The sequence below is a fragment of the Opisthocomus hoazin genome, chromosome 26 (genome assembly GCF_030867145.1).
Source record: "Opisthocomus hoazin isolate bOpiHoa1 chromosome 26, bOpiHoa1.hap1, whole genome shotgun sequence".
In the NCBI taxonomy this organism is placed as follows: domain Eukaryota; kingdom Metazoa; phylum Chordata; class Aves; order Opisthocomiformes; family Opisthocomidae; genus Opisthocomus; species Opisthocomus hoazin.
This window is the reverse complement of record NC_134439.1, coordinates 5,890,790-5,912,723: the sequence shown is the minus strand read 5'-3', so window position 1 is coordinate 5,912,723 and position 21,934 is coordinate 5,890,790. Positions and strand designations below refer to the sequence as shown.

Sequence of the window (21,934 nt, the reverse complement as noted above, 5' to 3'; positions counted from 1 at the left end):
GGTTGCAGCCACCGTGTTCTTTCATTGCACACGATGTATGGTGGCTGGACTGGGTGTGTTTGGGTGCTGGGGGGGACCTCTGCATCTGCACAGCCAGGGGTGGGTCTGCCCTGAGCGGAGGGGTGCGATGAGCAAGAGGAGGGGGGTGGCATCCAGCTCACCGGTCCTGGGGTGTTTTCCGAGGTCAGGGGGTGAGCAATGGGGCTGGCACCCATCTCCAGCCCATCGCCTCGGAGGGAGGAGACCACCCTGTGACTCACGGCAGCACCCCAGCGTGCCTCAGCTCGGGAGCACTTGAGGGACCCTGCAAGGCTGCTCTTCCCGGATGGCTGATTTGGGGGTGGGGGGTTCCACACCCCGCTTTCCCCTCTGCAGTCCCTCCAGAGCTGCTGATATCCTCCCTTTTCTTCCCCCCACCATGAGGCTCCCGAGACAAAAGCCATATCAACCACTTTTATTTCAAAACACGAAATAAAATTAACTAGGGGGAGAGGGGGGAGCGAGCTCTTCTAAAGAGCACCAAATTGGGTTGCTATGGAAACGGGAGGAGAAGCCCAGTAGCTGATGCTCTCCTGGGGCTCGGGGGCTGGCTGTACCAGCTGAGATGTTTTCTCATCTCTCAGTCTTTCTTCTTTTTTCCCTCCCTCCCCCCCTTCTACCCTTTTGAAATGTGTCTCGGTGACTTCGCAGTGGCCAGCAGCCCCGGCTGCCAGCTCAGGGGGCTCTGCCCGGCGTTTGCCCGCGGGGCTGCAGGCAGGGAGGCTTCCAGCACGCGCTGCCGATGCCCCTCTCCTACCTGCCTCGGGGTCGTGGGAGCCGTGTGGTTTCCAGAGCTGAATTTGGGGAACACAGGAGCTCCGGGAAGCACCCCCACACCCCGCTTCTCCTGGCTCTGCCTCCGTGCAGCAACTCCGCTCTTCAGCCCTGTCGCATCTTTTGAACTAAAAATGTGCTTTAAAAAAAATAAAGCCCCAAACCTCCCTCTCTGTGGAGCGATGGTTTCAGGCTTTCTGCAGACTCAGGTGCGTGTTGAGTGCTTTTGGCTGGGGGTGCTGCGGCTTCACTGGAGCTCCCGTGTTTGGGGCGAGGCCGGGTGGTTGGGTGCCCGTGGGTGTAACTCCAGGGTAGTGGCCCTTGGCTGTCTGCAGACACGTGTGCTTCTAGTGCGTTTTGCTGGCATTTTCCAGCTAGCTGAGCATCCTTGGAGATGCAGGCTTTCCTCTGCCAGCTTCCATTTCGTTATCTGCACAATGTTTTGGGGCACTTGTGGCTATCGACCCCCCCCATGAGCCCCCTGCTCCCAGCAGCTCGCTCTCACGGTGCTGGTGCTGTGACTCCCCGGTTCTGGGAGGTGCAAGCGGCATTTGGCTTCTTGCTGGGAGGGAGGAGGAAGGCTGCTTGGACTGCCATGTTCTCAATGAGCTTTGTTTATCTCTGATTTCCCAAGTCTTTTCCTCCATGGCAGGAGGCTGGTGCGAAGGGGAATTGCTGATGCCGCGGTGGGGTGAGTCCAGCGAGGTCTCCTCTTGCTGCGTGGTGTGTGTGCCCTTGGCCTTCCAGAGACCCCAGAACTGGGTCAGAGAGACTCTGGGGAGAGGACAGAGCTGTTGCTGGGCATGTGGCTCGTGGCGGGGTTAAAGCTGCAGGCGTTGCTGCCTTGTCACAGCAGCCTGTAGCACAGGGACCTGTTGTCACCTGCTGATCTGGACAGGTGAGAATCTGCTCCCCATCACTCCCTGTCATCTCTCTGCTCATGTAATTCGCATCCTTAAAGGCATTTCAGTTCAAAATAGAAGGAATTGCAAGCTCTTGACTTCAGGGAACCATTGATTGAAATCTCTGCAAGGCCAATTTACCCACTGATCACTCCGAAATCAAATCACTTCAGCTCACGCTGGAACTTGAAAGGGTGCGCGGAGGCAGAGGTGCCAGGGAGGGTCCCCGCCGTGCCGCGGCTGCTGCCGCCTGCCCCGGGCACCTGCCTTGCGCTGGCTCTGGAAGTGGTTGGCAAAGTCTTTAGGGGAGGGGAAAAATGCTATGGAAAGTAATATTTAATTAGCCCCAAGAGGAGCGTTAATTGGCAGTCTTAATTTGAAGTCTTGCCAGGGTCTGTTGTATTCCGACACCGTTTAGCATAAAATGGGTCTAGAAGCTAATTTGTAGGTCACGGTGATTTGATTGCGTATGTGGGGCTGCAGTGCCCAAGATTGGGCAGCCAAGGGGAGGGGGGTGATGGGCTGGGGGTCAGGTACCGTACGGCACCTGCCCCATCAGCTTCCCTTCCCTTTTCCCTTCCCTTTTCCCTTCCCTTTTCCCTTCCCTTTTCCCTTCCCTTTTCCCTTCCCTTTTCCCTTCCCTTTTCCCTTCCCTTTTCCCTTCCCTTGCCCCCTTCCCCACTTTAAAACAGCGGCAATGCCCTCACCCTGCTCCCGCCTGTGCTCAGGAGGGTTTGTGAAATGCTCTGAGCTTCCCGGGTGAGCGGGGGCTGTGTTCGTTGCATTCCCTTTCTCCAGGCTCGCTGAACTGCTCCGGACCCCAGCCTGGGCTGGATGTTTCGTGTCCTCCTGGCTATACCCCATGTTGTAACTGGGGAGGGAAAGGCTGGGACTGGTGGGTTCTGTACTCCTCTAACACTGCTTACTGCCCAAAGTCGTGCAAGGCTCGTCCCGGGCAATGCTACCTCCCGCTGCCACCTATCCATCTCGAGCAACTATCAGTGAAATTGTGTTCAGAGCGACCTGGCAGGGAAAGGCCATTTTTCTTTGCTACAGAAGTGAAGCCCCAAGGCTTGGAGAGGCTGAATAACTCACCCCGGAGCAGCAAAGCCTGCACTGCCCCTTGCTCCGCCACCGCGACGTGCCTTGTCCCCAGCCCTGGGCAAGGACGGCTGGTTCCAGCAAGCTGCGGGACTCAAAACCAGCGTGGCTGGTGGCGGCTGTCGGCTTGCGGCCGAGGGAAACCAGTGCTGCTTGGGGAAGCAGAGTGGTGGGGATCTGCACCCCTGCTTCCTCCCCTCCATCCTCCCGCAGCCGGTTTCTATAGCGACCGGGTACCTGCCTTTCCCCATGGCCCTGCCTGCACCTGATTCTCATTCACAGCGTCACCCTCCAGCGGCAGCGGGACCGAAGCAGCAGCCGCCCCACAGCCGGGGAGCGTGTGTGGGTGCTGCAGGGTTTGTGCGCTGCTTGGTGGAGGCACTCCTGTGTGCGTGCACATGCTGCTCCCTGCATAAATATATGTATATCCCCAATCCTGCAGGATTCTGGAATAGGTAGAAGCTGGTGGGACCCATAAAGGTCCTGGCTAGGTTTGTCTTTTGCCCTGGATCTGGGATCCCACCTGGTGTGAGGCAGCAGGGTCTCCTTACAGAGGCTGGAGGTGCTCGGGAAAAGCTCAGCCACTTGTGCTAGGGCAGGGACACACAGGAGCCTCCATGGCCAGAACAGAGGTTCCTGTTAAACGCTGGGTTTGGTCTCCCACCTCACAGCCAGGAGGAGGTCGGTGTGCCAGCCTGGGACACCCGAGTTAGTGGTCTCTTGGCTAGCTCTACCAGGGGCTTGCTGCTGGGTTGCGGGTGGGTCGCCGTCCCCCTTCCCTCCCAGGCTCCCTGGGTGTCTCCTCAGGCTCCAGACTCGTTAGCAGGTCTCCGAGGAAGCTGTGCCCCACCTCTCCCGTGTCTGGATAGCTGTCTCCAGGGAACGCTGCAGATTTATTGCATGACGGCATCGTCATCACCCCGTGTATGACGGCGAGAGGGGTTGGCTGCAGCCCCACTGTCTGCAGCCCGGCCATAAACCACTCCGAAACGCCCAAACAAACAGCCAACCCGGACCCCGCGCAGATCCATCCCGTGCCGCCCCGGCATGGGGAGCGTGCCCCCCGGGAGGGTCAGGGACCCCTTCCCTCGCCCCGCATGAGATAACGCTCTCAGGTAGAGTTATGTACCCCATCAGCGGGCAGCTGACGAGCGGCTCAGTGGGGAATAAAGGTTACGGGAGGCAGGAGACGGGTCTGGCTCACTTGTTCGGTTTGTGCTAAAGAGCTGACACGAGGAAAGAGCTCGTCTTTGAAAGGGAAAGGAAATGCTGTCAGCGTTAGCACGGTTTGACGCTCGAAACTGCAAATCAGTCCTGCTAGTTTCTGGGCAGCCTCCTCCCACGTGTGGGTGCATCTCCTGGGACAGACAGAGCTCGTCCGTAGCTCCAGATACTCCCGGCATGCTGGGGCAGAGCTCAGCGGTGGCATTACTCAAGCCAGCGGGAACCAAACGCTCCCAAAACGTCCTGAAGAGTGGTCACAGAAACCAATCTTGCCTTCTACTGTTTTTTCCCCCCTTGTCTGAAACACTTAGCTAATCAAACAGCCCTCCGGGAGGGCTCCTTCGCCTCGGCACCTCGCTGCCCCAGGATCTTGCCTTCGCCAAGCGTTTCTCCTCCCAGCCGCCTTGGCGGGGCATTGGTGCCCCATGGCACGGGGTGACCTGTTGCTCACTGAGCAAATCGGTCCTGAATCTTTGCGCCTGGGTTGGTGGGTCTTCACCTCTGCACAGCTCTGTGCCCCGGCCTCGTTAGCTTTGCTAATGACAGCACTTTTCTAATGATAGATGTGCTTGTTTTCTTAAGGAGATGCTTCCTCCTTAAAGGCATACAGCCTTTGGTGACGTGACTAACACGGAATTGCAGAAAGGGAGGGCTGCAGGGGACCCTGAAAGGTAATTTAGTTTATCCCCTGGCCCAAGGGAGGATCAACTATTCCTATATGATTTCTGACAGATTGTTGCCTGCCTTGTTCTTAAAAGCCTCCAGTGATGGAGATCCCACTGCTTCCCTGAGCTGTCTGTCGCGGGGCTCTGATAGTCCTTATTATTAGAAAGTTTTTCTTACCATCTAGTCAAAATCTCCCTTGCTGCAGTTTAAGCCCATTATTTCTTGTCCTTTCCACAGCAGACACAAAGAACAGATTATTCCTGTCCTCTGCCACTGCCGCCCTTTACGTCTTTGAGGACTTTCATCATGTCTTCCTTGGTCTCCTCTCGCTCAGACTAAACAAACCCCGGTGTCATGAGCCCCCCCGCTGCCTCCCCACCTTCCACGGGTGCCAGCGCTGCGGGACGGGGTTTGCTCAGGTGGCTTCAATGGGCGAAACTGTGACAGCATCCGCTCCAAGCCAGGGAGGGGCTGCTCGCAGCCAGGTTTGGATGTTGTTTGCTTTTCTTCTGCTGGAGGCTGTGACCGGCGCTGTAACCTGCGGAGGCTTCCCGCGGGGTCGTCGGGGAGGTTTGGGGAGGTGGGGTTGCCTTCGTGCTATAGCTATGGAAACTGCAGGGCTGGTCTCTGCTGCAAACAGATGTGCCACATCTGCCTGTAACCAGGCTCAGGAGCTGCTGGCAAAGAGGTCAGCCCCGTGTGCCGATGGGCATGCGGTGCCCTGGAGTGGATGTGCCACGCTCAGCCTGCTGTCAGCCTCAGAAAACCCAAGAAAAACATCCGCCGTGTTCCCCATCTCCTGTATCCAGGATTTCTCCCTTCCCAGCAACTCCCCCACCCCAACTGCCCCTTTTGCCCCCCATATTCTGAGCTCCTTTCCGCCTGTTTTTACTGTCCCATCGCATCTCCCCGCCGGGCTGTGTCTTCCCAGGAGCCACCCAGCTCCGGCTGCCCTCCTTCCCAGTGCTGACCCCTTGGTCTGCTCTTCGTTAGACTGCAGCTCCGATTCGCGTGTTGAATATCCAGCTGCAAACGTGCCTGACAGATCTCTTCCCTCCCGTCATCGGTTTGTGGTGTAATGACTGTTTTGTTTCTGGCTGTCAGCTTCACAGGAGGCAGTTTGCTGATAATTTGGGAGAAGAAATTCGGAGTTTTTTCACACCCACCCCTCTATTCTTCTAGGTTTCTTAAGTATATGTATAAAGTGTGTATTTTTCAGGCATAGTAATTATTGATGTTTAAGAGGGTTGGCATTCCCACCCCTTCTCCCCGCATCCCTGCGGTGACGAGCTTGGTTTACTGGGATTTGGGCTCTTTATACCCCGTACATCAGGCATTTTATCAAACCATCAGGCGGAGGGGTGAGAACTCCTGGTTCTTCTGCAGTTTGCTCAATTAATGGGAAAAATCACTCAGGGAAGCACTGTGGCTGAGGAGATGCCAGAAGTCCCGGCACCAGCGGAGGGGAGCGACGGCTCGCTCATGTGGGTCGCGGGGTTGTTGCCCCGGCTCTGCGTCCAGGTGGGGAAGATCCTGGTTTCGATCCACCCGAGGGTAGCAGCGGTTCATACCGACTCCTCTTCGGCTCGTGTGATCCACCACTGTTCTGTGGTCCGACATTACGGTTTGCCAAGGTTTTCGTTAGGGAAATCAATGAGCCAGATCATCCTGGTGATGTCTTGGTCATTGAAAACGCATAAATAATGCCGAGGCCTGTTGTGTCTCCAGGGCAACCGGAGCAGCCATCAGACAGGCCTGGGTTCTGCGCAGAATACCCTAAATCTGGGGTTCTGGCGAGCTCTGGGCTCAACAAACACCGTCTCTCTGCTGCTGTGCAGTCCTTGGTTGCGCGGTCGTTAACGCCACTCGGTGCAACCCTGGCCGGGCTGGGAGAGCGACGCTGATCCAGCCTTGCCCCCGCGTCTGGGAGCACGTTCATGACTTCTTCGGCTCCAGGGGGGAAAGCTTGAGGCTTTGCCAGCGAATGGCTTAGGCAGTAACATCTCTGTGTAGCGAATGGGTTTAATTTTTCCTTTTACTGAGCCTGAAAAAATACTTGGCAGGCTCCTTGGCCGTAACGAGGGCTGCGATGACCTCTGGGTCTGGACTCGCTTGCGGCAGCTATTAGCACCTTCGGCAGCGGCGCGAGGCTGCTTTGCACCCGGGCGTGCTGGTGGGATGCTCACCGCGCAGGGCCCGATGGGTGCTGAGGTGCAGAGGGGTTGTGGAGCTGAAGGGTGCTGCTGAGCACCGTGGTGGGCTCGGGTGGGCTTGGCCCCCCGCCCGACCTCCTCTCATGCCTGCGGGCGCTGTCATGGAGCCCCTCGCTCAGCCCTCAGTGCCCCTGGCACCGCGTCTCCCCTCCTGCCTCAACTCTGCTGACAGGTTCTTTATTTTATTTTCTTTTTTTTTTTTCCCCGAGATTCTTGCAAATTGTTTTTCTGTCACAAAATTGCCAGCAATTCCGCTCAGTGTGAGCTCAGTAGCGAGGCATCTCGGGATTCTTCTCCCTGCCTCCTCCCTCCTCTCCCGCCGTCTCCAGCTGCCCTCTCTCCCTTGGGAGCTGTTTTCATCCCACTTTCTTCTCGGATTGGCAATGTGTTGCGAAAGGGAAGGCACCTATGCATGAGAGCAAGGGTGGCTCCGGCTCCTTCCCTTCTCCTTGGCTAACGGCAGCCTTCGGCCCTGCGGGATGATGGATGAGGGAGCAGCCACCAGCTCCCCGGGCTGTGGTACCCGTGGGGGTGAGGTTGTTGCCCAAAAACCTGACCATGGGTGTGAAAATCTGCTGTGAGATGGGCTTTCCACGCAGCCTCCTCCGTGCATCCCCTGCACTCACACAGCTGGGCTCTGGCTGCGGGCTCTTCCATCCCAGGAATATGATTTATTTGCTGCATCTTCTGGACTCAAGTGGTATTGAGCGGGCTTATTGGTGAGCTGGTTTCTAGACAGCTTGAATTAGGGGTCGGAGCATGTAAGCACTTTTTTTTTTTTTTCCCCTATTCATCTCCTCCTTGCTCTTTCCCTGCTTGATTTTGAGCTTTTTCTAGAGACAGTTTGCCTGGTGTCAGAGACTGACCTTGTGAAGGCAGCCAGACAAAACCTGCCCAGTTTTGAGGGTCTGGCAGGTCCCGGTTTCTCCCCTCCCTGCCCTGTTGTCCTGGTTTTGGTCTGCAGAATCCCTTGGCGCCCAGCCCTGGTTGTCCGCGATGCTCCTCAGCCCTCGTCCCCAGCCGCTCCCCAGCAGACCGGGCAGTGGCTGCCATTGCTCATGCAGACTGTACTGATGGACACGTCTTAGGTTGACAAGGCTACCCAATTTACTCTGCAAATTGATCCCCAGCTTTCATAAGAACACTAAAAAAGCCCTGCAAAGCACAACAGCTTGTGATAGCCTCCCCGCCACCCACCTTCCCGTAGAGGCAGGCAAGTGTGGATAGCCCAGAAATAGAGATGAAGAGTCCTGGAGGAAGCATATGGCAGATGGGACTAGCTCCGCGGCTAGCGGGTTTTCTGCCAGCGCTTTAACTGTATGATCATCCTCCCTGTTTAGCTTGAAAGGATCGAGCTGTTCCCCGTGCTGGGGGGACCGGCTCTGGCTGTTGGGTTAATGTTTGTGAGGGCTTCTTAGGCCTGTGAGGACCTAGCGATGCGGAAGGTAGATTAGGGAGGTTTCCCCGACATTTTAAAGCTCTGCTGCCTTTTGAAGTCTCCTTCAAGCAGAAGCCACATGAGGAGCAGGTGGGATTAGCTGGAGGAAGCCAGAAGAGAGCAAACAGATTGTTGCACCAGAGCATCCCTGGATTTCAAACAGCAAATGGCACTTTGATATTCCTGTCCTGTAGTAAAGATCTCCTAATACAGCACTCGTTGCAGCGGCCTAGGTGATTTCCTCGCATTGCTTACGGGTCGTGGAAGCTGGGCCAGGTGCTGCTGGGGAGCACAGCTCGGGGATGGACCCCGTGCCACACAGCCACTGGTCCTTGGCAGAGCCACGAGCCTTCCCGGGGGAGCAGTGTGCCAGAAACACCGGGGGCTTTGCTCGTCCCCCCATCTCCTCTTTTTATTTCTTGTTTCCCTTTGCTCATCAGCTGCTGCGAGGTGCCTGACTGATGGCTTTGCCTCCTGGCCAGGGGTTGGAGCTGCCTGTCCTGACTGCCTGCTGCCAGCCCCTGCCAGCTGGGAGTCAAAGTAAGCTTTCTTTTGCAGCTCTGAGCTGGGTGCCTGGCTATGCAGGCACAAACTGTGGCCTTCAAGGTAACTTTGTGCTGCAGCTGGACTGTAATCTCTTGAGATAGCCGTTGCTTTTGTGATCCAGGCTGTGTCTGCAATGCCCTGTGCTTCACCAGCATAGCAACAAAACACGCAGCGCAAAGCTCCGGGGCTCCCCGCAGCTCCTGCCATGGACCTGGTGCCCACAGGTAGCCTCGTGCCCTTGTAACCCCAGGCAGGGCTCCGTGCTGCAGAAAGGCAGTGCCTCCCCGCCGGGAATGGCGGCTGGCTCCTGCGTGTGGTCCCGCATGAGGGTTATCTCCCTCTTGCAGGCGGCGGGGATGCCGAGCCCGGGCAGAGTCCGGGAATGGGGCTCTCGCTCCGGACCTGTGCGTGCAGGAGCAGGTAGGACCGCGGTGAGCAGGCTGTGGCACATGTTCATGCTAGATCCGATGGCTGCCTCCATCCTTGGCTTTGCTATTGCACTTTCATTTAAGCAGCAACTGCATCCAGGATTTAATTAGCTTTGGCTGGCAAGCCCGACCCTGAGAAGAGCACATGGAAGGGGACGGAGGTTGGTGTTTCTATCCTGAATATCATTGTACCTGGAGGTTCTTTGGGGCTTAGGTGCAGGCAGGGAGTGGGCAGGGTCAGTGCCCATGCTTCTGCCCCGCTGCAGCGTTGCCATGCTGTTTTGGGGTGTGTTTTGGTTCGTTTTCTAGCTCCATTCCTTCGCAGGTGATGCTCCCCGGTGCACGGCGCTGAGCTCTGGCAGGAGGGAGGAGTGATCCCTTCCCTCCGGGCAGGCTGCGCTCTCCTGGTCAAGGTCCAAGCCAGGCCCGAGTCCTGTCGCATCGGTCCTGGTGCTGGGTGAGCTGAGCTCACCCGTCCTCTGCAGCTCCCTCTGCATCACACATTTTGACTCCTGTTGTGCGTCCTCTCCAGCTCGTGGGGCTGAACATCATCTTCGCAGCCTCTTAACTACCTGCAGCCAGGCAGGCTCCAGGCTCCACTCTGTCAGCCCGTGTTTGCTGATTCCCAGGGACTGCAGAGGCTCTTATCCCTGTCGGAGCTATGGATATGCCCTTTCCAGCTGCTATCCTGGGGATCAGCCCGTCTCTGATTTAAAGGTACAGCCTGCTGGCGGCTGCTTCTGCAAATCAGGAAAACAAGGGAGGAAAATGTCTATCAGAGCTGGTTTCCTCTGGGCTCACCAGGTCCTTGCAAATTGCTCTTCAAAATGGATTCACCATCCAGGTGGCTTTGCCTGTCTCTCTGTCCTCTTACAAACTCAAGGGAGTTCCTCTCCAGCTGAAGGAAAGGCCAGGGCAAGGAAGGTGGGAAGGAGAGTGTTTTCTTGTAGAAATCAAATGGGCAAAGTACCATGAGCACAGGAAAATGCTGCCGCCTTCGTAAGTAAGAGGAGAGATGCAGCCAGCTAGCTTTAGCTTTTCAGGAAAAGATTTTTCCCATCCTGTGCATTTTTGACTTTTCAAAAGTTTTCCTCATTTGTACTGGTACGAACCCAAGTTTTCTACAAATCTTTGCCAAAAACCTTCTTTTTGTGTGACAGGAGAGATAATCAACGATATTTGAATTGCCAAGTCCAGATCAGTGAGTCAGTGGGAAGCAAGCAGCAAACCTCATGCAGTGCTCCTGTTGCTTATCGATCGCCGCGGAGCGTCATCCCAACCTGCCGCCCGTCACCTCGCCCTCCCGGCGCGAGCCCAGCACGGCGCCGGGGCAGAACGGGCTTCGGGCATGCTTCGGTATCGACCGGCCGTGTGGCTTCGGGCAGAATCGACTCTGCTAACCCGTATGCGAAAGGCAGATCCCTGTAACCTCCTTAACTCCGCTGTTTATGTGCTTTGCAGTTGTGGGGTGCTGCTGGGAATGGCACTGGGTCCCTGGTCCCCAGCTGGGGACACCCCTGCGACCCTGAGCTCTGCAGCGGGGCATGGGTGAGCTGCTGGCATTGGGGACCTCATCCTCCAAGTCTGGAGAAACACATCTTTCTCATCTAGCAAGCCACTGACGTGTCTCCTATCCCTTCTGACCCAGATTTCTGGTTCCTTCTGCTACAGAAATAGCCTTCAAACTCGCTCTTTTTAGACATTTCCACCTTCCAAGCTCTCCCAGCGCGGCTGCCCTGTGCAGCGCATGATTCACAGGCGTCCTCCCACCCCGGGCAGCCCCTCCTCACAGACGAGCTGCAGCCGTGGATGCCATGGGCAGCCCAAGGACCCTCTCGCTTGAAGCAGAGAAAATTCTGCTTCAGGAGAGCGAGGACCTGGAGAAACTCAAGTTACTGCTGGCTCTGATGCGATTCTCCATCGCATGCTTTTACTTCGGGGCACTGTGAGGATGCTCGCTACATCTCTGCTAATGACTCAGGGTTGCCTCTGTGCTGTCTCCTGGTGGCTGTCTAGCCATCAGCTCAAGCACAGCCGTGGTAAATAATATTTAATCCCTGCCTCCGAGTCCTCTGCCCTTTTTCCTTCCTTTTCTGGGTGCTGCAGACAGCGCTGCTTTGCTGCTCCGCTCAGGCTGTGCCATTTACCCGCCAGCGAGGTGTTGGCCATGACTCAGCTCTCTCCTTGCGTTTCCCCTTCCCCTTCATCTTAACAGTCCCCCCTTTTTATTTTTCGGCACAGGATATTGCCCAAAGGCCACTCTTCCCGGTCCCCTCTAAAGCCCATTGCTGGGATCTCATCCACTTTTGTCTTCAGCAGCCCAGGGCTGCCCTTGACCTTGACAAACACTGTTTTGCCCCAAGCAAGCCCATGCTGGATGCTGCTATGGATGTGACCCTTCGGGCCTGATGGTTTCGCTGCGTTGCTCTTCTCTTTGCTCCTCTCTGCTGCTCTTCCTCCTCCCAGCACAAAAAAAAAGGAAAAAAAAAAAAATTAGCTGCTGCTTTTTGCTCTCATGGCTTTCTACGACCTCTCCCCACTTGCCCCAGCACGTCTCCCTCCCTTTTAACTGTCAGAGGCTGCCTGTGATCAGCTGTGATAACTTGTCCCTCTTGTCCTGATGCTGAACTTCCCAGCAAACACCTTGGCTTTCTCCGGAGCTTCCCCGAGGCTTTGGCGAAACCCTCGCGGCAGGAGGGAGCCTTCTGCGGGCTTCCCTGATGGCTCTTGTTTCCCACCACCTTCACGAAACCCCGGTGACTGGTGAGATACCGTGAACTAAAGTAATTTCCACTGTCTGTACTAACGTGACCTTCTTGGTGTCCTCACTGGGACAAGGCTGGTGGGTGGCTCTGCCGGCAGGTCCCAGGCAAGGGGAAGTCCCACGCCGTCACCCGGGCAGGTTTTCCAGCCTGCACTGACCTCTTGGCTGCTGCCACGTCCCCAGCATCATCTTTAGGCTGTGACCTACTTGGTAGAGGGGGCTTTGGGGGTTTTTCCCCTCTTTCTTCAAAGGAAGAGCCCGCTATTGCCTCCTAAGCTGCATCTGCCAGGGGTTCTGCCAGAGGCGGGGCTGGTGGCATCCTGAGCCCTAAGGGAAGGGGGGGATCCAGTCAGTCGAGGGTGGGGGGCCCTGAGCCCGTTCTCTCTCGTGGCCACGGCGGCTGGGGGTCGGTGCTGGATTTCTCAGCCGGTGAGTGGAAATATCGGTCATCTCTGCAATCAGCAAAGCTACTCCTGACGAGAAAATCCTCTTAAAGCTGCAGGAAGAAATCAAACCTCATAAAGCATCTGGCTTTGCTTCCCCAGTGCAGGGTGGTGGCTGGGGTGGCTCTGTGGGAAAGGGGGAGGCTCAGACGTCTCTCCCGAGGGTGCAGAGCTGTCTGTCCTGCACATGGGTCTGTCCTGCGGCCATGGGCTGCTGTGCCAGTGGCTCACAACCGCTCAGCCCCCGAGGAGCAGCACTGCTGGGGCTCTGTCCCCATTTAATGTCCAGACCCTGGGGACCACCCTCGGTGTGGCTGAAGGTCCCAAGGAGCAGCGCCGAGGGGGGCAGGGAGTTTTGTGAGGTTTTAGGGAGCAAAGGGTCCATGCATAGCAGAGCAAGATGTCAAATCTGGGGTGAAAAGGGAGACCTGACTCTCAACCTCTTCTCCTCCCCTTTCCTTTTCTCATTTGTCCTCTTCCCTCCATCCCCCTTCTGCTCAGATGTCCATACATTATGCATCAACAGTTCTTTGCCCACACAGCACTTGCAGAGAGAAACCTGGCTACCGGCTGATGAAAGATCGCGCCTCCTCTTTAACGCTAGCCCAGGAAGCTGGCCCCAACCTGCAAAAATTCGGCGTAATTCACAGCACATCCCACCCTCCTCCTGGCAGCCTGTCTGTCAAACCCACGGGGGAGAGGGCAGCCCCAGTGCCCTGGCTGAGCTGGAGGGACTGGGCTGGGGGTTAGAAGTGGGGAGTCCAGCCCCAGCTCTCCTGCAGGACTTTGCTCAGGTTCCCTGCTGTAAAATTTGGGCAATTTAGGTCGTCCCTCCCTGCGCGGGTGGCAGAAGGCAGGGCTCCTCGCAGCCGGTTTGCAGCGTGTCTGGTTCATGGGTGCCTCGTTCAGCCCCAAAACGTGCTGGCTGCGGGGCGCGATCGCGAGTTGTGGTCACATCTGTCCTCGGTTGCCATGGAGACTTTTCCTCTTCCCCATGCCCAGAGGAAAGCAGCGGATAATGGCAGCTGCGGGGAGCTGCTGCTGGAGGACGTCAGCCCGGGATCCTCGCGCCTGCGTGGCCGCTGCCGTCGGGCACCCCAGCACCGAGACGCAGCACCCATCCCCTCCACCGCCCCAGTCCAGCTCCCAGCGGCTTCGCTCCAGCCGCCGGCTGACTTTAACGGTGCGACAGGGCTGGGTAGTTATCTACACCCGTCGCTGTCCGTGGGTCAGTCCCTGTGGATTCAGACCCGCAATCCAGATGTGCAGCGATGGGTGCAGCTGTACAACGACGCCCGTGTGCTGCTGCGGGTGAGCCTCGACGCCAGCGTCACCACGGGTGGGCGAGGATCTGGCTCAGACCTCGGAATCGGGGTTTCCACATTGGGGCTGAAATGCATTTCCTTTCCTAAGAAACAAGCTGAGGGTCCAAACTCCCCGGCCAAGGCACCTCTTCTCTTTCAATACTGAAATTTCTGCGGTTTCAATCCCTTCCCCTTCAAGCCGCTGTGATTGAAGGTTGTCACCCCCTTCCACCGCCTGCCTCCGTGGTGGGATGGTCGTCCCCCTCCTCACGCCTGGATTTGCTGCAGGAGGGCTGGGGGATGAGGATCGCTCTGTCTTCGGAGCTTGCTGAGCACACGTGAGCTTTGCAGACTGGTTCCCAGCGGAAATCAGGCGCGGACAGGCTCCGAGAGGGACTGTCGGCTTCCTTGATTGCTCCAGATGGGAAGGGACAACGAGGCAGCAAAGGGTCCCTCTCTGAGAAGATAAAATCTATCTGCTGGTGGTGGCTTTGCTTATAAACATCTGTCAATATATATATTATTTAACTGTTATTAAGCCCTCACCAGTCACTGAGAAATCGGGCAGCCAGCTCCTCCCGGTTTTATCCCTGTGTGGGGCAGGCTGTGGAATTTACTCAGGTTCTGCAATATCTCCCCACTCCTAAATGTCTTTTCTTGCTTGTCCAGTTCGTTTCTGGAGTATTCCAGCCTTTTCCCTGCACTCCCGGAGGGAGATTTCCATGGGCTGAAGCAGTTGGGGGAGAGCAGGGATCCTGGGCCGGCTCCAGCGTTGGAGGGACCTGGCAAAGCCCCTTCCCCTGCTCAGTGCCTGTTTTCCTGGCTTTACGTTGGGAGAGGAATAATATGGACCTTATTTAGAGGCTGTGGCTTTAGAGGTGCGGTTCTGTGATCCTTTGCCCGTAATGGGGCTGCTGAGGAGTGGGAAACCCGGGTGTTGCAGGTAGGATGCTGTGGAGAAGGGTTTTTTTTAGCAGGAAAGGGGCTGGGTGGTGTCAATAGAAATGGTGCTTGAAGGGAATGTAAAAGCTTACTTCAACTTTCCAGGTGGATTTTGGAAGAAGATGGAGGGTGGCTGGAGGGGGGGAACGGCAAAGGCCCATCCCCAAGACTGCATGTGGCGGGATGAAGATGCGAGGGTTTGTGCGTGACTGGGTGCATTATAAATGGAAACGTGTGGCTGTGCGGCCGGCGTGGGCGAGGGGCTGGGCACGCGGGTGAATGTGAGCCTGTGCCGAGGGGGACAGATGTGTGTGGGATGGCTCCGTGTGAAGCTATATTAAAAATATGAGCAAGGCAGACTCTGGTGCTTCAGATGCTTGGGCTTTGCTTCAAACTCTCCCAGGCGAGGCGGTGAGGGGAGGGGGATGGTGCCGGAGAGCAGGGCTGAGCCCGAGACATCTCAAACTTCTTTCATTCCTGCCCCCCTCCTGCTTTTGGGTGGGGTCAGCAGGGGTTGCCCAGGGGATGGACAGGCTTTCACCCACCGAGCATGTGTGTACAGAGCCTGGCCATGTCCCTGCTTGCAGCTGTGGGTCTTTGGACTGAGCTGCACCCAGCAGTGAGAGCCGCTGTTAGCACGGGGGACAGCCTCAGAGCAACCCCACCCAAGGCTGCAAGGGCTCAGGGTGTCCAGGTGATGCTCAGGGCACCCAGGTGATGCTCATATCCACGCTCCCATTTACAGCCTGCTCCAGGCCCTCAGTTCCTCCCCTTGGGTGGAGCTGGTGGGTTTTAAGGACGGGGTACAGGCAAACTGGGGCTCGTTATTTTTGCTGAGTCCACGTTGAGAGGACAGGTTTAGCTTTGCCTGCTGTGAAGCACCCTGTTGATGGGGGGTGTGACTCCCCAGTGGAATGGGTGGCAGAGTCAGACAGGTAAGAGGAAAACCCTTTTTGGTGGCTGCGTAGGTTGGGAACCCATTGCTGGGGGAGTTTGCTGGGACCAAGAGGAGGGGTATTGTAGGGCTAATAAGAGCATCCTATTAGTATCATGGTATTAAACTTTTGGGGCACTAGATCGTCAGGGGTGGTCTGGTCTGGGTGAGATTGTGGTATTGACCCCCCCATTTATGGGTGGCATTTGTGGCCCTTTGCCAGGGTCAGGTGGCAGGAGCTCCTGCTCCCCAAAACCTTCCTCACCCACTGGAGCACGCGGTACCAGCTGCCCTGGCCAGCTTGGGCTGCCCGGCAGAGCAGGGAGGATGAGGATGGCTTGGTTTATTGGGAGGGCTAATTAAAGGCAAGGAGCACCCAAATCTCATCCTGTGGTGGGTGCTTCAAAGGGCTTTTTAGGACAAGTCAGACAAAAAAAGAAATGTATGATAAATAATTGAGAGCTGAGGCTCAGCTCTTACGTTCGTCCCATCCATCTCAGCGACGAAGGCACCTTGAGCCCCTTCTGCAGGGCTGGGGGGGTTTGGGAGCAGGGGGGGTGAGGTGGTGACCATGCTGTTGTGAGGCTGCAGCCAACCTGGGGGGAACGGGAGGGGGTTTAGGGGCTGCTTTTCTTCCCTTTCCCTCCCTTATTGGGAAGGAGAAAGGCTGCGGGTCTCTGCAGCAGGGTTGGTGCTGGGGGTGTTTCGGGGACAGCCAGCCCCCGTGGGATCCCGTTCCCGCAGCTCTCGCGTGGATCTGAGGTGTCGGCTCTCCTGCCGAAGTGCCAGCTCCCGGCGTCGGGTGGTTGTGCGTGCTGCCGGCTTTCTGTTTCCAATTAAATTCCTCTCTCTCGTGGCTGCAGGACTTTGCCTCTCCCTTCCCCTTTTGCGAAGCCTCAGAAAACAGAAATAAATAGACTTGTGCTCTTGTAGGCTTTCTTCCAAGAAACCTTGGATGTTTGCAGGTCACTCCTGTGATTTTGGGTGGGGGTCGGCTCGTGCCCCCTGCCTGTGGTGTTGGCTGCCATAGGGGAACCCCTGGGGGCCGCGACCGCCCTGTCCTGCCCTGCCAGCCCCCAAGAAGATGCTCGGGGCGGGGGGTGTCAGCTCAGCTTCGTCCCTGGGACCGGCCTCTCGCGCACGTGGTTTTAATGGGTTTTTGGAAACAGGAGATTGCCTCGTGGTGTCTTGCATGCAAGGTTATTGGAAGGAGACCAGCAAAGGTCTATAACCTCTCTGCTGATGAGGATGAAGTGCTTGTTTAATACATTTTAGCTTTCAAATATTTCTCCTTAATGTGTTTTTGAAATGACTGGAGCTCTGAAGGGAATATGTAACGTGTTAGAAAATAGATGTGCCGATTAGACCGCATTTCAGCTCATTTAGAGACACCTCATTGCCTCACTTGGATCTGCTGTGATCAAAACCCCAGCCTCTCCGCAAGCTGTGAAGTCGGGGAGCTGTCAGCTGGCATCACCCCGCGGTGCAGCCCTGACCCCGGGGCTGGGATTGCTGGTGCTCAGCGTGTGGGGCTTTGCTGGTGGCAGAGGGAAGCTGTCACAGCATCGCTGGGTTTGTGTCAGGTTGCCTTGGTGCTTCCTGGCTGCCCAGTTTTATGTCCATCCCAGGTACCCCAAAATAGCTCCGATCTGCTCCTCGGTGGCCGGGGCAGCTCCCACCACCGGGAGGGAGTGGTTTGCACCTCTCTCCTTGAATTTCCCACCCGATGCTCCGTACAGATTAAATGTTCCCTGGGGTTCGCACCAGGTAGCGGTGCAGGGTCTGCCGTGGGAGACCCCAGAGCCCACGGGGAGGGCAGGATCTGTCCCCCGCAGGTCGTCTCGCTCGGCTTGGGAGCTGCCTGGGGGTGGGATGGCCCCGTGGAGAGGCCACGCTCCCCTCCGGCACAGGGAGGTTCAGACTTTCCCAGGGGCGTCTTCTAGAGAGTGGCAGGTTAGGATTTGGTATTAAGCGAGGGACTTTTAATGCTGGGGGGGATTTTAGCTCCTCTACCTACCAGCAAGGCACAGACTGGAGGGTTTCACTCCGTGTTAGAAACACTTCACCTCTTATTATGTCTCTGAAGCGCTCCCAGGTCTAACAGCAACTCTCTCCATTCCCATTTTTCATTCATGTTTTTTCTCCCTCTATCCTGTTCCCCCCAGCAGAGCTCCCCATCTCCCACCATGGCAAGATGAGGTGGCAATGGGATGTGTTGTGAGATGATGGGGCTACCTGGGAGCACGGGACGAGCACGCTGGGGCTCACCACCGAGCAGGGACAGGCAGCGCGTTGCAGCGGGCCCCATGCACAGCCTGTGCCAGCCCTGCGATCCCCTGGTCCCCCAGCCCCCCGGCTGTGTGTCCCTGGGTGTCCTGCCGTCAGGAGCACGTCAGTCCCATCAACGTGCTCTTCACTGGGGCTGGAAAAGGGATTTTCCCCATGGATGCTCGCCAGTGGACCTGGCATTGCCAAGCTCCCCTGTGCCGCTGGGCAGTGGCTCTCCAGCCAACACAGCATCACTGGGGGTCGGCATAAGCTGGCGTCTCCCCCTCGCTGGGGAGGTGCTGGTTGGCTCCGCAGCCCCCGTCCCGTGAGAATGGGACCAGCACTGGAGCAGAGGGAAGCAGAGAAAACCTGCAAGCCCCCTCCTCCCTTGTCCCAGGAAATTGTGCAAAACAAAGCTGCCGCTAACTTATTTTTTCCTGCCCTCTCCCTCCCGTTTCTCCCTCGTGGACCTTGGGTTCGTTTCTCCTGGCAAGGAGAGGCCAGCCAGGGTGAGATGCCAATGTACCCGTCGCGCCGTGGGGCTGCTCTCCCCCGCGACCATGGGCACTCAGAGCCTACGGCTGGGTCCCCACCGCGGTGGGCACGGCCAGGCGGGGACCGATCCTCAGCGCGGGTACCCGGGTGCCATGGGTGCTCTGCTGCAGGGGGGCTTTGCTGGCTGCTCGGCAGAGGATTGGCAATCGCCAAAATGATGGGCAAGCCGCGTCGCCGCGTTAGCTGGGAGCTGCCAGTCCCGTGGAGCCAGGCACGGTCGCGGCTCTGCCAGCGGTGTTCCCACCGCCCGTTTTCCTCCGTCTCCCCTGACCCACCCGTACAGAAGCAACACGGCTGCCCGCGCAGGACCGTGGCAGGATGCTGCCCACCCCACCCCTCTCCCAGCAGATGTGCAAACGCTGTTTTGCTGTCCCCATTCGAGATACAGAACGTCTCATGAACGCTCCTCCTGTGCATCCCTCGGAGCTGCCTCTCCCGCGCATCCCCCACGGGTCCGGCCGCCTCTCCCACCGTCAGCGGGCGATGGCACGCGGTGGCAACTGCGTGCCACCCCCACGGCTAGCCACCTATCGCCGAACGAAACGTAGGGGCCTTTAAGAGGGAGCGGAGAGGGGGAGCCGTCTCCCCGCACATTAATCTATTATGAGCTAATGTGTTTTTCCCATTTGTTCCTTTGTACGTCGCGGAGCCGCGCGCTCCCACGCGCACACACCCCGGCGCGCGCGCCCGCTCGCTCGCGCTCCTGCCGCCGTCTCCCATGGTTGGCTGGGCCTGAGCCCCTCGCAGAGAGAAAGGAAAGAAAAGAAAGCGAGCCAGCCGAGCAGAAATGGGGAATACACCCTCTCAAGGCATGTCACTCTCACTATGTGCATCCATTCTTAAGTAGCAGGTATTTTTTTTATTTGTGTGGGGTTTTTTTTTTTTTTTCCCTCCTCTGTCCACATCGCCGGGGCAGTGTTGCTGATGCCGGGGGTAGGGGGGGGGAAAATTGCTGCTCCCAGCGCTGGAGTTTGCTGGCTGTGAAGTGACACCCGGGAAGGGTGTGCGTGGGGTGGTGGTGCTCCGGAGGGGTGTGTGCGGGGCTCGGCTGCCCACACCGAGGGGCTGGGGGATGCTGAGCTGGTGCTGGTGGTGATGCTGCTTCTCGGGGTTGTCTGTTGCCGGGGCTGCCTTTCTCCGAAAGGATAAAGTAGCTGGAGAGCCGCTGTCCTAGAAACACCGGGGTGGGGAGCCGAGCGCTGGGGTGTTTGGGGGGGGGGCTCACCGAGGGATGCTCGGAGAAGCCCGTTATTGTGCCGATGGCTGTTTGGGCTCCGGTGTTGCAGCGTTGGGCATTAAACGTGATGTTTTGCTGACTGAGCCGGGCTGGATGCTGCCGGGCGCTGGATTTCCTTTCTCTGTGAGCCTGGGGAGACAGATGGGCGAGGAGGAGGGCAGCTGCCGGCTGCTCCCCTACCTGCCCTCTCCCCTTTTTACCTCTTTTGCCCCCCAAGCCGCTGCCGAGACACAAAGGGCACAATGAGCCGTGGGGCTGCAGGTCGCCCCTGTGGAGATATTTTCAGCATCCTCGCAGGAGGAGGAAAAAAAATCTGGTGCATCCCGGGTTGGGCTTGGGCGTGGGGGCAGGCAGCAGGGAGGGAAACTTAAAATAACTTCGAAGGCTGCCTGCCCTGCGCCCCAGCCGGCTGCTCCCCGCGTGTTCGGGGGCTGCTCCGCGTGTGCAGGGTGGGTGGGTGGGTGTGCACGGTGTGCTGCAACCACCAGCGCTGCCCTGCCCCGTGCCAGCCCCGTGGGGTGATGGGGATGCTGCCATGGCTGCATTGCCCATGCGTGGGGGTCCCTCTGTCCGCCCGTGGGGTGGGGAGCACCCAGCCTTCGCCCCGCAGCCTCTCGCCTCTTTGTTCTCTCCTTTTTCGCCCTGGCTGTGGTGAGATGGGCTGGGGAGGGGCGATGCTTTGGCCCCCTGCGCCCGCCCACCCACCGCTGAGTGGGTGCCAGCACCCAACTCCCGGGGAAGTTGGTTTTGGCTGTGCTTGGCCCCAGGAATGCACCCAGCACCAGCCAAGGATCCCTGGGGAGATGCACCCCTTCACAGGCGTCTCAGGGGGTCACATCCAGCCAGCTCTCACTTCAGGATGGAGATGGAGGGGGTCCCTCTGCTCAGCCTGTGCAGGGGTGGGTGGCCCCTACCCTGACATCGGGGTGGGAATCAGCGGGGTTGGTCCCAGGGACCCCAGATTTGCTCAAGGTCTGCCAGGACCTGGATCCTGGGGGTGCAGATGCTTTCTGGTCCTTGTGGTTGCTCCATGGCTTTCACGCTGCTGCTGGTGTGGGGGCTGCTGTGCAGGGTGTCCCCCCCGAAGCAAACCCAGCTTGGGGTTCAGGGTAGTGCCCCTGCCGAGGCTGCCCGAGGCCACGCAGTCGCTCCAGCCCCAGCAGTGGCTCTTCCCTCGTTTTAATGAGGAATACATTTCCAATGTGCTAATTATTTCCCACCAGACTGCCCCCAAAGCTGCCAGCGTTCACGTGCCTGTGGAAATGGCTCCGTGCTCCATCTGACAGACACCCTGTTCCCCCCCTGGGAGCTGCTGGTGGGCTGCGATCCCCCCCGGGGGGGCTGGGAGGGTGCGGGCGGAGCGAGTGGGGAGCCCCAGGCCCTGGCAGGGCTGCCACAGGGCTGATGTCTTTGTGCAAAGGGAGCTTTATTCTTTGTCAGGAGCCGTCTCTCCCCTCCCAGCAGGATGGGCAGGGGGGGATGCTTGCCCCGTGTTCGTTTTGTCTGGAACGTCCTGCTAGTGGTCCGGGAGATGCTCGTCCCCCTCCCGGGGAGGTGGGCTGGAATGGGAGAGGGTGGGGGGCAGCCTGGGTGGCTCTGGTCGGGGGTGCGATGCTGAGAACTGGGGTGGTGACTGCACTGGACTGGGAGGTGCTGGGATTAGCTCTCGAGGGGTGGGGGGTTAGGGTGGGCTCCAGGCTCAGCCCTTGTTCCCCATGCAGGAAAGCCACATAGTTCCCCCAAAATGTTGTTTTTCCTTTTAGAGAAAGGGAGACAAAGGCACCTCCCTGCTGCCTTGGGCTGAGAGCGAGCCCGGGGCAGGAACCTGCTCTGCCCTGGGTGGACACCTCCATGACAGTGGGGAGAGCACCGCTGTCCCCCAGCATTGTCCCCCTCCCCTTCCCCAGGGGCTCCCAGCAAAGGCCCAGCCTGGAGGGAAACACCCACCCATGCCTGCCTCTGCTTTCTTTTCCACGGAGAAATTCTCCCTGCCGACGCCTTGCTCCGGGAGCAGGGAGGCTTTGGGTGCCCTTCGCTGCTGCAGGGACCCGGGTGGGTGCTGCCTTGGCACTGGCCAGGAGCATCGGTCCCCATGGACCACTGCCGGGGGGCTGCAGGACCTCATCGCCACGTCCGCTGGGGGGGAGCGGGGCGGG

At 58.1% G+C, this 21,934-nt stretch overlaps 1 protein-coding gene across 4 annotated transcripts in view; it reads left to right on the top strand.

The window, feature by feature from the left end:
• The first annotated feature begins 19,159 nt into the window (after positions 1-19,159).
• The window catches only part of SRCIN1 (SRC kinase signaling inhibitor 1), an 84,365-nt gene continuing 81,590 nt past the window's right edge, over positions 19,160-21,934 (top strand). For 2 of the 4 annotated variants that reach the window (XM_075443464.1, XM_075443462.1), the window contains exon 1: positions 19,160-19,350. In XM_075443464.1, coding sequence (XP_075299579.1) covers positions 19,329-19,350 — 22 coding nt within the window. In that variant the 5' untranslated portion in view covers positions 19,160-19,328. Of the gene's footprint in view, positions 19,392-21,934 lie in introns of all 4 variants that reach the window. The other 2 variants (XM_075443468.1, XM_075443467.1) reach the window with 1 other exon arrangement.